Source organism: Protopterus annectens, chromosome 16.part0 (genome assembly GCF_019279795.1).
Source record: "Protopterus annectens isolate FY-2018-M chromosome 16.part0, PAN1.0, whole genome shotgun sequence".
Lineage (NCBI taxonomy): Eukaryota > Metazoa > Chordata > Ceratodontiformes > Protopteridae > Protopterus > Protopterus annectens.
This window is the reverse complement of record NC_056750.1, coordinates 173,258,282-173,273,159: the sequence shown is the minus strand read 5'-3', so window position 1 is coordinate 173,273,159 and position 14,878 is coordinate 173,258,282. Positions and strand designations below refer to the sequence as shown.

General features: G+C 37.2%; 1 protein-coding gene across 3 annotated transcripts in view; it reads left to right on the top strand.

The window, feature by feature from the left end:
• LOC122790711 (von Willebrand factor A domain-containing protein 5A-like) overlaps positions 1–14,878 on the top strand; it is a 1,391,420-nt gene that overhangs the window by 92,925 nt on the left and 1,283,617 nt on the right. For all 3 annotated transcript variants that reach the window (XM_044058264.1, XM_044058265.1, XM_044058267.1), the window contains exon 3: positions 8,627–8,829. In XM_044058264.1, coding sequence (XP_043914199.1) covers positions 8,627–8,829 — 203 coding nt within the window. The remainder of the gene's footprint in view (positions 1–8,626; positions 8,830–14,878) is intronic.

Genomic DNA, 14,878 nt, shown 5'->3' with positions numbered 1-14,878 from the left:
TTTAAAAATATATATTAATATTATTATATATATATATATTAAAATATATATATATATATTATTATATATATATTGTGTGTTAAAAATTTTTTAAAATTTTAATAATTAAACATTTAATATATTTTGGGTTTTAAAATAAAAATTAAATTTTAATTATGGGTTGGTTTTGTTTTTTTAAACATATATATATATATATATATATATATATATATATATATATATATATATATATATATATAAAGTGTGTGTGTGTGTTGTTTTAAAAAATAATTATAAATATTAAAAATAAATAATATATAAAAATTTTGTGTGTAAATAATTTTTAAAAAACTGAAAACCAAAATGTTAAAAAAAACCCCCGTAAAAATATCCCCCAAAAACAAAATAAAAGGGGGGCAAAAAAAAACACCAAAAACCACAGTTTTTTTGAAAAAACCCCCAATGAAATTTTTGTTTTTTTTTTTTTTTGGTATATAATAATAATTAAAATATATAATAAAAAATTTTGGAAATAAAAAAAAAAAAAAAATAAAAAAAAAAATGAATAAAAAATAATGAAATAAAGGATAAATAAAATTAATATTTTAAAAATTTTGTGTGTGAAAAAATATATAAATATTATAATATATATATAATATGGGATATAAATTGGTTTTGTGAAATAAATATAAATATAAAAATATATAAAATGTATATATAATAATTTTTTGTGTGGTTTTAAAATATAATAAAAAATAAATAAATTAAATTATTAAAAATAATACAATAAATATAAATAAATAAAAAAAATAAAAAAATGGTTTTAGTAAAAAATATATAAATATAAATATAAAAATATTTTTTTTAAAAAAAAAATAATATTTTATAACATAATTTTAATAAAATAAATACAAAAAAAAAAATTAAAAATAATATCTATTGTTTTAAAGTTTATAAAAAAAAATGATAATAAATGAAAAAATAAAAAAATATAATTTTAAAAAGTTTGTATTAAATATAAATGAAAATTATATTATTTAAAGATAAACATAAAATATGTAAAAGGAAATAAAAAAAAGTAGTTTATTTATAATTAAATTTTTTAAAATTATTAATTTAATAAAATATAAAATAAATTTAAAAAAATTAATATGGAGGGGTTTTTAAAAAATTATTTTAAAATGTTTTCTGTACTGTTTCCAATAATCATTCCCTATACAATAAAATAAATAGATTGACATTGATGGTTATAACCATTTACTCAAATAATGCATCTGTCATTTCATTCAAAGCATTTCCAGCATGTTAAACTCATAAAACAAGCAGGATGTTCTGTAATAAAATTGTAGAGTTAATAATAAAATTGAAAATACTTGTATGTATTGCACAGTTATAAAATACTTGGCAAGCTACAAATATCAAGTGTTAAAATATTATTATAAATTACATGCAAGTGTGTGTTCTGTCTTGTTCTACATATCTAAAATCTCTTCTTAAAAATAGCGCAATAATTAAAAACCCTACTTGAAACAAAGCAGTTATGTTGTATCCCTAAACAGTTTTAAAATTCCATAATTCTAAGTTTAAGAACTCTAGCAATGGAGACATTTTCATTTAAACCAGGTGGGTCTTCCCAGTGCAACCAAAGTTGCCACATCGGTTCCCTCTTTTCAAGTATAACTTCTCTTGGACCACCTCTTGGGTTCAGAACCACTTTTCCGGATCCCAAACTTAAATCCTATATTGTTATTAGAAGCAGTAGTGTGCTTATACAAGTGTTATATGTATTTAATCTATGTATATCATAGCTGTGTTCGTAGATATGTCTTGTCAAAGACCTTTCTATTTTTCTATATAATATGCTTGGCTGGGGTCACAACCATTGTGTCACACATACCGTTTTGAGGTGCTGCCATTCTTCTTCAGTTCCACCGGTTTTCTTTTCTTCTTTAAGTGCTAGAGCCCTGAATAATTCTTTGAACTGTTGTGATTTCTCTCTAATCAACTTCCAGGTCTTCAACCTGGTCTCTATTGACCTTGGAGCCTTCTCTGACCACTGCTTGCAGCTGATTGTTGCAACCAGTGGTTTACAATGTGGCCATCCGTTTCACTGAGGATGACTTTGGAAATTGCTATTTCTACCCCATTGCTCTTTCCTTACTAGGAAAATGTCTACATGTGTTGCATGTTGGTCGGTCACTCTCTTTTATGTGATCTTGTGACTCTCTTTTTGAACCATGTGTTGGCTACTATAAAGCCATTTGCCAGACTGAGGTTTAGAAAGGCCTTTCCTTTTTTCCTGTTGCCCCACCCATGTGAACCTAGACAGTTATCATATCCCATTCTTTCTGTCCCAACATATGCATTTAAGCCACCCATTATCAACACTAATTCATGCTCTCCTGCTTTATCTAGTAGGTTCTGCAACTGCTGTCTGAATAAACTCATTTCCTCAGTATCACAGCCCAGCTGTTAGTCTAAGATTATGAATATTGCCCTGTCATTGGACTTGCCATGAGTCCGTCACTAATTCTGATAAAATCCATCACTGTCTACTGAGTCTTTCCCTCACTACAGTTGCCAAACCATTTCTAGCCTATCCTGAGTAGTAAACCCTGGATCCGAAGTGAAGTGGATTTGCTGCACTGCCCTTCCATCTTATCTTCTGGATACATAGAACGTCCAGCCTCTTTACCATCATGTCATCTGCTTCTAAACTCTGTACTGTCAGTGAACCTACATTGAGACCCTTAGTTCATGTTTAGCAGTTTGTTTGGTTTTACATCCAGTTCTCTCTCAACAGAGCTATTCCAAGTAACCCATGCTGGGCAACTGGATACTGGCCGGCCAGTGGCTTATTGACCCAGGACACCTGTGCTTTATGGTGGGCACATACACCTCTCCGACTGTTACCATGGGTCGTTGGAGTAGGCTGGGTCCTCAACCCACTTATCGCCGGCCAATATCCATATCCTTTTGGCTACATTAATCAACATGACCGAATCACCCAAGGCCATACTTTACACTGTTGAGTGGCTAGCTCTGCCATGGTGCACAGTCTGTGATCCACATTCTCCCATCTTGAGGATACTGTGCACCACAGTAGATGCTTCTCTGTGCTGCTGCCCACAGCCCCATTCTTTGTTGAATTTGAGATGGAAACACTCAGCATGTTTTTCAGAGATGGGAAGAATCCCATAGAGACACAAGGAGAATGTGCAAGCTTCAAACAGGCATTGGCCAGAGATGCGGATTGAACCTTGTACCCAGTGCATGTGAGGCAGACCTTAACCATTATGCCAAATGGTCTTAAGTAACTGTTGAATATGCACTATGCAGAGCAGCTGTATCTAACATGGAGGTATTTTTCTCACAGAAGGGCATAGACTGTGAGTAGCACACTTCCTTAACTCTCAGCAAAAACCCGCGCCAACCCACACTAAAATATCTGTTGATGCTGTAAAAATGTCCTTGCAAAAGCCTCCTAGATCCACAAAGATTAGGTGTTGAGAAAAATCAAACTCCACTTCATTTTTTTGCACACTTCCAACAAAGTCACAAAGATTTAAATCACAAGAAATATTCCCAACAGCAAATTATGCACAGAAATTGGGCTTTATCTACACCTGAAGAAGTGTAGATACGTGAAGGTACTTGTGTATTCCTTATTGTCTTCAATAAAGCCCAATTCCTGTGCATGGTTCGTTGCTGGGAATATTTCTTACAAATATTTTGACTTTGTTTTTCCAGTGTGCTTCACCCTGTGAGGATTTAAATAATCCTTGATCCGGTGCATAGAACTACTCTAAAGCTTTAAAACATTTTGGTGATCAGTGACTAAGATGAGCCATCTTTCAGGAGCCTGGAAGTGTGATATCTGAGGGACTCTTGAGGCTGTTTCACCTGTCCGATTTGACTATGAAGTGGTGATGGCCCATGTGGGTGTAAAGGACCTGGCATGCAAAACCTTGAGAGATATGCAGAGAGACATGAAACTTTACATACATGTTAGAAATGCAGGCAAGACTCTGGTCTTGAGTGAAATCTTTCCTTCAGGAATAATTTGTAGGTACAAAGAAAAGATAACGGTCTTCAACAATTGTCAGAATAGTTGATTAGTCATTCCAGAGGGATCAAGGATGTGTCAGCATGGAACGTAGTGCTTGACAATCTTACTTACTTTGCCAAGGATAGTATGCACTTCTCGTTCCAAGGCTTCCACTTAATGGCTAAAACCATTGCTGCATCCATACTGCTTTTTAGGCAGAGTCCTGTTAATAGACATCCCATTTTAACTAACATAGCAAATCCAAAACAGAATTGCATTAGGGTTGTACTACTCAATGACAGAAGTCTCATCTAGAAAAAGCCTGACTATGTGTCTCTTGCATTTTTTGTATATCTATGTCCATATAATTACTGAAACTTGGTTTAAATTTTGAGAAAGAACTTCCGTTATACTAAGGCTTTGCACCAATCATGCTTTCAGACCTAATGGCAACTGTGGTGGAGTCTCCCTATTTGTGTGGGAGTATGTCACCTCTAGGCAAATTCTCTGGTACCCACAAATGGGCTCACTGAGCTCCAAGTCGCATTATCAGTTTGCCTGTTACAGGACACCATGTGTCCCCCCCTAATAATGTCAGGTTGCTTTATGTAACTGATGAACTCCTTATAAGCAAACCCCCCTTTATTTTGGGAGATTTTAACTAATTGATAAACTGGAGCACTGATATGTCAAATGTGGGCTACACCCAAAAGCTCTTAAATTTCATATATAAAATCTTCCTGGAATATTTATTTAACACTCTCACTAGCACTCGTAATGTTCTTGATCTAGTCATTGGGAATACAACTTTTTCATGTACTATTCCCCTGGTAACTCTGTCCCCAGTTAAGTTGGATCATAAATTAGTAACGTTCAGTACTAGACCCTCCGATTTCAAATGTACAAATTGTATTAAATGCTATGATAGAGTTTCAAGATCTACTTATTATAGCATAACCACATACACTGCCTCAGCTGGAAGCTACACAGAAGAGTTCCAAGCCCTTTTAAATAAATATATAGATTATACAGTACCTACCAAATCTAAACATAATGGGAAGTTTAAAAAGCAAACCAACATGGTGGTCCACAAACCAACACTACAATAAAAAAGAAAAATAAAACTCCTTAAGGTATATGTCAGATCTAAGGACTCTTAATTCAAAAATAATAACAAACTGACTAAAAACTAAAATAAAAATTAAGCTATGCATAGGCAACCCATGAAATGAGGTTAGCATCCGAAACAAAGGAGTTATTAATCTTTAGTTTTAGAAAGGTAAGAAATAACACCCAGCATTGCTTAGAACTTAGTCAAAATGACACCATCTGGTCTGAACCAGTAGATGTTGCTAACATACTAGTCCGCAAATTCAATGCCCGCTTCACCCCAGAAATGACTGTTCAAATCCTACTTATCCCTGAAGCCCTCAGACCCTGTCATCATCAAAGGTCATATACTAAAAGTGCCGTCAAAACTAAAAATGCTTCCTCCTTTAAGACCTGATATCACACCAAGTTGTTTGGTAAACAGTACCAAGCAAGCCCTGACAGAGCCCCTCCTTAGACTATTTAACCCGAGTTTAATTATTTGCTTCATCTCTGAAGTTTGGTGCACAGCAGTGGAGATGCCACTCCATAAGGCTGACCCTGGGAATTAGAGGCCATTAGCCTGACCACTGTCACATGCAAAGCCATGGAGCGTATTGTAACTGACTTGATTAACTAGAACATTAAAAATCTCATCTGGTTAGACTCCAGAAAATTGGCTTTGTTGATAGATTTGTCAAACAAATCTTGTTCTTCTTTGAAAGACTAACACAAGCTGTTGATAGTGGCCATGCTGTCAATTCTCAGCACGGACACAGTGTACCCGGTGAAGGCATAATGTGTCCATGCTGTACACCCAGTATTTCTTCACTAGGTCAAGGCTTTTAACGCTAAACCCCATGCTAGTATAGTTAGCAAGTTAAACATACTACAATTACAGTGACATTACCGTGTCTGGTAAGATGGATAGTGAATTGCCTAAGGGACAGAACCCATACAGTGTAGGAGCAGGCACCTCCTCAGAGTATGAAGGTAGCCATTGGTGTTTTGCAGGGTTCCATGCTGATGCCTGTTTTGTCTGGCATTTGCTTTACTGACCTCCAAACTACAAACCAAGACCTCTAGCTAATCAAGTTTGCAAATGGCTCCAAACTGGGAGTCATTGTCAAGTCACCTTTTGATGACCAAACCCAGCAGTAAGAACAAGCATTTGAAAATACCTGGTGTGATACCAGTGGGCTAATATTTAAATGTTAAACTATTGTCCCATTCCGTAACCATCCCTTCCACAGCATATGACATAGACAATACCCCTCTCCAAAATGAGACTCTTGTTAGAGACCTTGGCAGTTGGGTTGATAATTTCCTCACCTTTGATTATCGTGTAATAACACTTGTCAGAAAGTCCTTCTATTTAGAGCATTTGACTCATTACATAGTGCCTTCCCCACCTCTGAATTAATTACCACTGAAAATTAAGCAGTGTGATGCATTGTCTTCCTTCAAACTAGAAGCGGAAGATTGGATGGGTATTCACAATTTCACCCCTGGCTTTACTGGACTGGTTGTTTTTGAGAGACGTTGCTCAGTCTGTATGCGTGTACTGGCACATCATAAATGGTCTTAAGACTCGCATGCATTGCATTTCCTGTGATAGTATAACAACTAGACTCTTTTATTATAATGAGTGTTATTGTTTTTAACTGTTATTTACTTAAGGGCGAGTGATTTGTGTGCTAAGAATTAGACGTGGCTAAATTACTGTACTATGCCATATCTGTGATAGCAAATAGTTTTCTCATATTAGTATGTTCATTGATAGAATCAGGCCTGCTCACTAATGGGTATAATATTATTTTTATATCGAAATTCTACCTTATTCCCTAAAAAGAAAAATATATGTATCTATATGTATCTCTAGCTATATCATCTGTACTGTATATACATATGTGTTTATATATAGACAGATATACATACACACACACTTATGTTACAATAGTGATACCCAGGGAAAATAAATAACAGGTAGACAATAATTCCTTTGAATTGTAGCTTCACTGAACCACAACTCGGGAGGTTCATTCCATTAGACAGGATAACAGTGAAACCTTGTAAGAAGAACGAACAAATACTAAGACATTCCCTCCCCCTGCATAACATTAGTACTCATTTGCTAAGTTCTCAGATCCAGTAAATGATCATTAATAGACTTGTACTTCCTGTGAGATCCATGTTAGCGCTTATTGTCATTTTTTGATTGGGGCAGGTTGTTTTTTTTTTTTTTTTCCATGTCAAGTTGCAGTTTGAGGAAACCAAGTCTGCCTCCTCTCCTTTAAGCTGTCTACAGGTGTCTGTGTCTGTGTGTCTGTGTCTGTGTCTGTGTGTCTGTGTCTGTGTCTGTGTGTCTGTGTCTGTGTGTGTCTGTGTCTGTGTCTGTGTCTGTGTCTGTGTGTCTGTGTCTGTGTGTCTGTGTCTGTGTGTCTGTGTCTGTGTGTCTGTGTCTGTGTGTCTGTCTGTGTGTCTGTGTGTCTGCGTGTCTGCGTGTCTGCGTGTGTCTGGTTGAGTGTGTTAATGTTCTGCAAAGGACTTGTCCCCTAACCAAGAATAGTTCTCTGCCTTATGCCTATTTGCTGGAATAGGCAGCAGATTTCCTACAATCCTGACTGGGATACTTTGTATCAGAAAATTTATGAATGAAAGCTGATATCTAGAATGTGCATGCTACCATTAACACAAGTCATGGACTGATGCATTTAAGCAATAAGCCATGACTGGGTGTGGGTATTTCAGGATTTACCCGTGGATGGTGTGGTTTGATCACAAGGGTGAACATCCTCCCCTAGGAGTTGATTATTGCTGTTATACAATGACAATATTTAATAAGGAATTACTTACCTTTCTTATATTTTTGTATAATGGTGCTGTAGAGTTCCTTCATGTTTTTTCCTTGTTTACTGGTGTACCGCACATGGGTATGTGACTTGTGCTCCCACACTTACTTACACAGTACATCAGTACAGTGTAGGAGAAGGAATGGAGAAGAGAGAATCTCCATTGCTGTTTTTTTGTATTTTTTTAATGCCAAGAATTTCTGAGGGACAAGGCAGAAATGCAAGGAAATCGGGTACATTTCTGATTGTTTAGTTTTGCAGAACATACCTGATTTTTCTCGTATTTGGCTCTGTACCTCAGCATATACCAATAGAAAATCTGGATGCTGAATGAATGGTACTTCAGAGGCCAGACTTGTTTTTGTTGGTATTTGTACAATTTTACAGTGGGCACATAGGACAGTCCAACCAATCAGCAAGCTTGTTTTTGATTACTAATGAGACGTCATTGTATAATATACAGAGGCAAAGGCGACCTATGGTATAGATGGATCGAATGTGCTAGTGGGAAGACAAAAGTGGCATTGCAAGAAACTAGAGATGTAATATGCATCTGTGTGATAAGATAATTTGCAATACCTATAAAATGAATAACCAGTTGCAGGTTGAACAGAGTATACTGTATCTAATATATTTAAAGTGTTGTCTTTCTTTCTAGTTCCTCTGAAGAATATTTCAGTGAATGTAGAAGTTAAAGGTTTTGTTGCTGATGTTGTATCAACGCTGGTTTACAAGAATGAAGAGGAAAATCCAATTGAGGCCGTCTTTGTTTTTCCAATGCATGATGACTGTGCAGTGTACAAGTTTGAAGCTACTGTAGATGGCAAGACAGTTGTTGCAGAAATTCAGGAGAAGCAGCAGGTACTTTTATTGTCTGTCTTATAGTATAAGGTATGACATTACTTATGTTTGATATGCATGATATTTAGATCTAAAAAAATGTAGCCATGCATTAAACAAGAGCTGGAAAAGTACAGTAAGCTATATATCCGATGTCTCCTTCATTCACCCTCACGACAGGGTCTCAGATTCGACCCTTGGATCCAGCTCCGGCACTTTCCATAGACTTGGATCTGACTCTGAAGCTCCTCCCTCATACCCATAATACCGTGAATCCATCTACCTACCTCAGATCTCATATGCCGCTCCAGCGAGCCGGACGCGGATTTCTCTCTCTCAAGCATTGGGTAGTGTTGCTAGTGTTCTTTTGCTTTGTAAGTGCCTTTGGCAGTTTTTTTCTTCCTCCTTTTCTCATTTTTCTCCTGTAGTTACAAAAAAAAAAAAAAAAAGATTTTCCTCTGTTAAATTTTGAAAGTGTTCAAACTTAACTGTAGTTTCAGTAGTTTTGTAGTTTTTTTTGTTGTGAAATCTTTCCGTGTTCCTAAATCTATGGTGATATTCTTCGTGTTTCACTGTTGCAGTCATCACATTTGGGTTATTCCTGCCAGGGTAGCCCTCAGTTGGCCCGAATACCAGAGGCTTAGATTTTCTGTGTCGGTTGCTGTCGCTTAAGGACTGATGTCAGGTCATCAGTGGTATAAAAACAGGCAGCCAACTCCATTACATCAGTCATTCTTGTTGAGGAGCCCGAAGCAGAAGCAGTTCGCACGAGTGCCGGTTGGCCGCTACCTGAGTTTTTCGTTTCTGAATTGAAGCTGAAGTCTTCTATAGCTAACTACCCTGTGGCAGGGGCAGCTAGACCAAAGAACTTTCTCCCTTGTTCATAGGTTCATACTAGGCTATCTGTCCTAGGGCATTTATAAGCCTAGCCAGAGTGTGTTTGGCTTTCGTCACCCATTTTAAATTAATTTTGCTATGCCCTTTTTCGAGGTTAGTATACTGTGCCTCTGTCTAACAGTGACACAGAAGTGATACCGGTAAACTCTACGATCTCCCATCCACTCATCAAGATTCCTCTTGAAGAGAGTCAGTGAGGGACTCTGCCTAACCTGGACTGGGATTTTATTCCAGAGTGAAGGGAGCCTCTGGGTTATGAATCTGTCCCTCCAGCATGTCCTATTTATTTCAGTGCTGAGGTTCAAGTCTCTCGAGCGCATAGGTCGATGGGATTTGGATTTTCTGAGGTGCAGCATGTCCATTAATTCCGGGTTGGACATGGCTTTATACGTCAGGCACAGATCGCCTCTGAGCAGGTGGTATGTCACTGAGTAGAGCTAGAGTTTTTTTAACTGGGCAGCATATGGCATCTCTTTGAGCCCTTTGATCCTCTTGGTGAGGTACTTTTGGGGTCTTTCCAGTTGCTGCAGGTGTCTGGTAAGGTACATCCCAAAAGGGGCATTGTACTCAATTATGGGCCTGATGAGGGATGAGTAAAGAGGCACGATGACCTCCCCTGATCTAGATGTGAATCCCTTCATGATTAGGTGGGCTATATAAAATGTTTTTCTAACCACTTTGGCCACGTGGTTGTCAAATGAGAGATTGCTATCAACTTGGATCCCCAGGTCCCTAATTACTACTTCTATACTTAATGGATTACCACCTATGTGGTAATTTGTGGGCACTTTGTTTTTGCCAAAGGGGATGACTATACACTTTTTGGCATTTAGCTTGAGGCCATGGTTCTGGCACCAGTTGTCTGTTTCTATGAGGCCCTTTTGGGGGATACTTGTGTCGGCTGGAGTGTCGATTATGGCGCCCAGTTTGCAGTCATCTGCAAACTTGGTCAGCCACAGTCCTTCCGTGTTGGCCTGTACCTCCGAGAAATGTATACCGAACAAGAGAGGTCCCAGGACTGAGCCTTGTGGGACACCGCTTGTAACTGGTTTGGAGTCTGACATGGCTCCAGCAATTCTAACCATGTGGGTTCTGTCCTTGAGTCAGTTTGCAACCCATCTAGTGACATAGGGGTTTATATTTAAGCTGGTGAGCTTATCTATAATGCCCGAGTGGGGTATTGTATCGAATGCTTTTGCGAGGTCCAGGTAGGCTGTGTGGACCACCTTCCCCTTGTCAATGGTCTTGGTGACTGTTTTTGTAACCCAGAAATGAGGCACCCCAAAGGTAGACCTCTTTGCTTCCACTCCAATCACCAGTTCAGCAAATTCTGCACCAGGGAATCTCACAGCAAGGCCTGGAAAGTGGATGCTCTATCCTTCCAGTGGGTAAACCTCTCCACCACTTATTTTCAGGGTACTGATCAAAATAAGGGAGGAAAAACCGAGGACAATCCTGATTTCCCCAGACTGGCTATGGCAGTACTGGTACCCACTACTGCACAGCCTGTCACTCCTGCCACGATGGCATCTACCTCAGATCCCAACACTCCTGACCCAGAGGAGTGGAGAATTTATGCATCCCCAATTGCAGATCCTCAGCCTGGTGCCTGGCTTATTCCCTGACCTCTCCTCAAGCTGCCAGTCTAAGCAAACAAGTTCTAGATTTTGTATGCAAGGCCAGACACCCCAGCACTAGAAAGTCTTACGCTGACGAGTGGAAAATGTTTTGCACCTGGATCCAGGCTAAGGGAGCCGGAACGGCACAGCCCACCCTACCTCTCATCCTGGATTACCTGGCAGACCTATTACACAAGGGTCTATCCTTCTTTTCCATTAAAATTCATGACTCTGCCATCTTTTCTCATTTCAGCACAGAGCCACCTCTTTTCTCGCACCCTCTCATCAAACAGTTCCTAAGAGGGGCTAACGGCTTGAGGCCACCCAGGAGAGCTCCTACCCCAGCTTGGGACCTAAACTTTGTGTTCGAAAAGCTCACCCTGCCCCCTTTTGAACCTGCAGCTTCATCAGAGTTGAAATTCCTCTCTTGGAAGCCAGCCTTGCGTCTGGCCATCACTTCAGCTAGAAGAGTATCAGAGCTACAAGCACTTATGGCTGTAGAGCCATTCATCATTTTCCATGATGACAGGGTCTTCCTCAGGACTAACCCATCCTTCATGCCCAAAGTGGTGTCCAGTGTGGCTCTCAACCAATCCATTCTGTTAGATATTATGAATATAAGGCTGAAATTAATTATGTTGTAAATATGCTGAAAGATAAAGCATAGAATAAAAAGATTGCTTGAATATATGTGTAGAGTTTAGCAATGTGGAATGTGCATTCATACTATATGTATAACAGACTGGCTTCTATTCACAGCATCAGAATTGGAAAACGAGTATTACATTATTTTCTCATGTTTGCAGAACAAATATCTATTAACAGACATCCTTTTTTATAAATTCAGCAATACGTTTTCCAGTAGGAACAGAACAGACATTTCCTTTCATTCTTCTGTTATGATTGCGTACATTTGTGCATTTTCACATCAGCAGAACTGCTGACAGGACAATATACGTGATTTCCCACAGAAGACCAAAAAAAAAAAATACCAAGAGGAAACGACATCTATGTGCATGACTAGCTCTCTATATAACTATTGTAGTAATTCAGTTGTGAGAAAAGGACAGAGACAGGTATTTTGTAGAAGTCATCATTCATATCTGTAATGAAGGAAAACTTTGTAAATATATGCCGCAGTATGACAGAAATAGTACGTGTTGTTTGTTATAAAATAAGTTATTTGTAACTGTGCTTATAGCTGCAAAATATATTTCTTTATCGGTGTGCAATTTGAAAGGTGTGGTGCTTTAAACAGACTACAGATGGAGTCATGCAAAGCTAGGCATCTCTGATTCAGCAGTAAACAGCACAGCAAGACTGTCTGTCTTAAGAAGACTTTGGATCCAGCACAGCATAGGAGCAGAGTGCGCATATTAAAATAAAATTTTCAATGGTGACCCTTTGACAACGTTCCTAGCCTGTATCCAAAAACAGGGGGAGTGAATGGGTAATGCCTTGTATAAGGTCACTCCTGTAAAAGCACAGTAACTAACATTTATGTGAAGTACTTCAGATTTCTACAGTTTGTAGCAGTACAGTTCATTAGACATCTAAATCCAATGAGACTGCATTGCAGGAAGGTGAGCAGTTCCATAACTTCTCCAGAAAAGGTACAAGACAAAGTTGTAAGACTGAAACTGCCAGTTTTGCTGTACCTACTTCATAAGTGACTACAGAGACTTTTCAACCATCTACAGTAAAGCAGCTTGGCCATCTGCCTCTCTGTTGACTGGTAAGAAAATTATTCTGTGTTACATACAGTATGAATGCCATAGAGGTAATAATAACAGAATAAATATATATACTGCATATTAGCAAATGTAAAACCTTTTTTAGGGCAAGTTATTAGGCATTGTGCAAATGGATTACAGTATTTGACTGGTATCTGAAACAAAATCATGTGTGGTATAAAAAAATGTTTATTGTGTGTACAATGTCATAAAAATACAGTACATGCCACAAATATTCTGACATTATATTCAAATGTTACACCAGATGTAAAAGGTTTATCTCAGAGTTGCAACAGTCAAATCTGTTACTGACAGAACCTGTAGTACATTTTGTTACAAAAGAATGTAATAAACTTCTAAAAGACGGACACAATGAGTTCAGGAAGCTTAGACAAGTTATACATACATCTTTTCAAAAGTGCTTAGGAGTTTCAGATTCAGCAGAACAGGTTCCTGAGACATATCAGGCAGACTATGAGGAAACTCTTGAACAGCAGTTGCAGGATAAAGGAAATTAGCTGAACTGACAGAGACTGGGAACTTCTTGCATACACAGCTAATATGTGCAAAAGAAATATATTTTATAATGTGTTTGTGTTTTGAAAATGATTAAGCATACGTGGTAGGATGGTGAGACAAATCATTCTTAAATGTTTTATTTTCATTCAGTTAAAACAAGATATTTATCATTAGTACAGTAAAGTAGACCATATAACTGCTATTCTGATAGCATAGTCAAAACGTACACAAAACAGTTCTAGTGCATAAAAATTAAATAAAAATAGTTGAGTAAAATTTTAAAGTCACATGACAGTGTCATGCTTAAATAAATATTTAAAGTCACAAGACTGACATGCATGTGTAAAGATATCCAGATACAATACAGACATGCATGTATGTTCTTTTCATCTAAATTACATCTGTTACAGTACACAAGAATAACAGGCAGACAACAGCAAATATAAATAATGTAAATATAAACATATGTTAGTTAAGCTAATATCTATTTGTTTTTTACAATTTTTATATAATTGTATAGTAACACCACCCCAAACAGTTATAGTTCTGAATTTTAAAAATAAAATCACAGATGGTATTAGTCAAACAGTTTTTGTAAAATTAATGGCAGGACAGTTAGATACACAAATAAAATAATACTGAAATCCATGTAAGCTAATTGTAATGTAGTATAAATACATAGTTATGCAAATCACAATCAAATTTAAAGGAAAAAAATGCAAAAATAATTAACTATAGTTTATAGAGTATAAAATGTGAGCTCAGACCTTCCTAGACTAGATGAATAGTTAACAGGAATTGTTGGAAAGATAAGATAAGAAACAAGACTGATTGCCAGACAAGTAGCTTGAGTTTTTCTAAAACATTATTAAAACATACTTGTTAAAATGTTTACATGCAACACTACTTGGTAATTGTAATAAAATGTCACAATTGCATAGATGTCACTGATAATCTGTTTGCAAGTAAATGTTAAAAGAAAAAAAAACCTCAGTTGCATGAAGTACAGCCAGCAAATGGGCTATAGTTATACATACAGTTCAAATCAATTGTGCAGGAGGGTATAAATGCCTACTAGTGGTAATAAACAGCAAAAGCTTTATAAAAATGATCAAATCAGATAGGGGTCTATAGTTTGGTAGCCTAGTGGAGCAGATGTGTGGCCAAAGTATTGGGCTGGTGTACATTCTAAAGCAAATAAACAATAGTGCAATACTACAGGGGGGAGGGGTACTTTCTCAGTTTTACACTGACTGTGTATGCAGTATGTATTGCAAAAGGGTCTGAAATAGAGCTACAGGA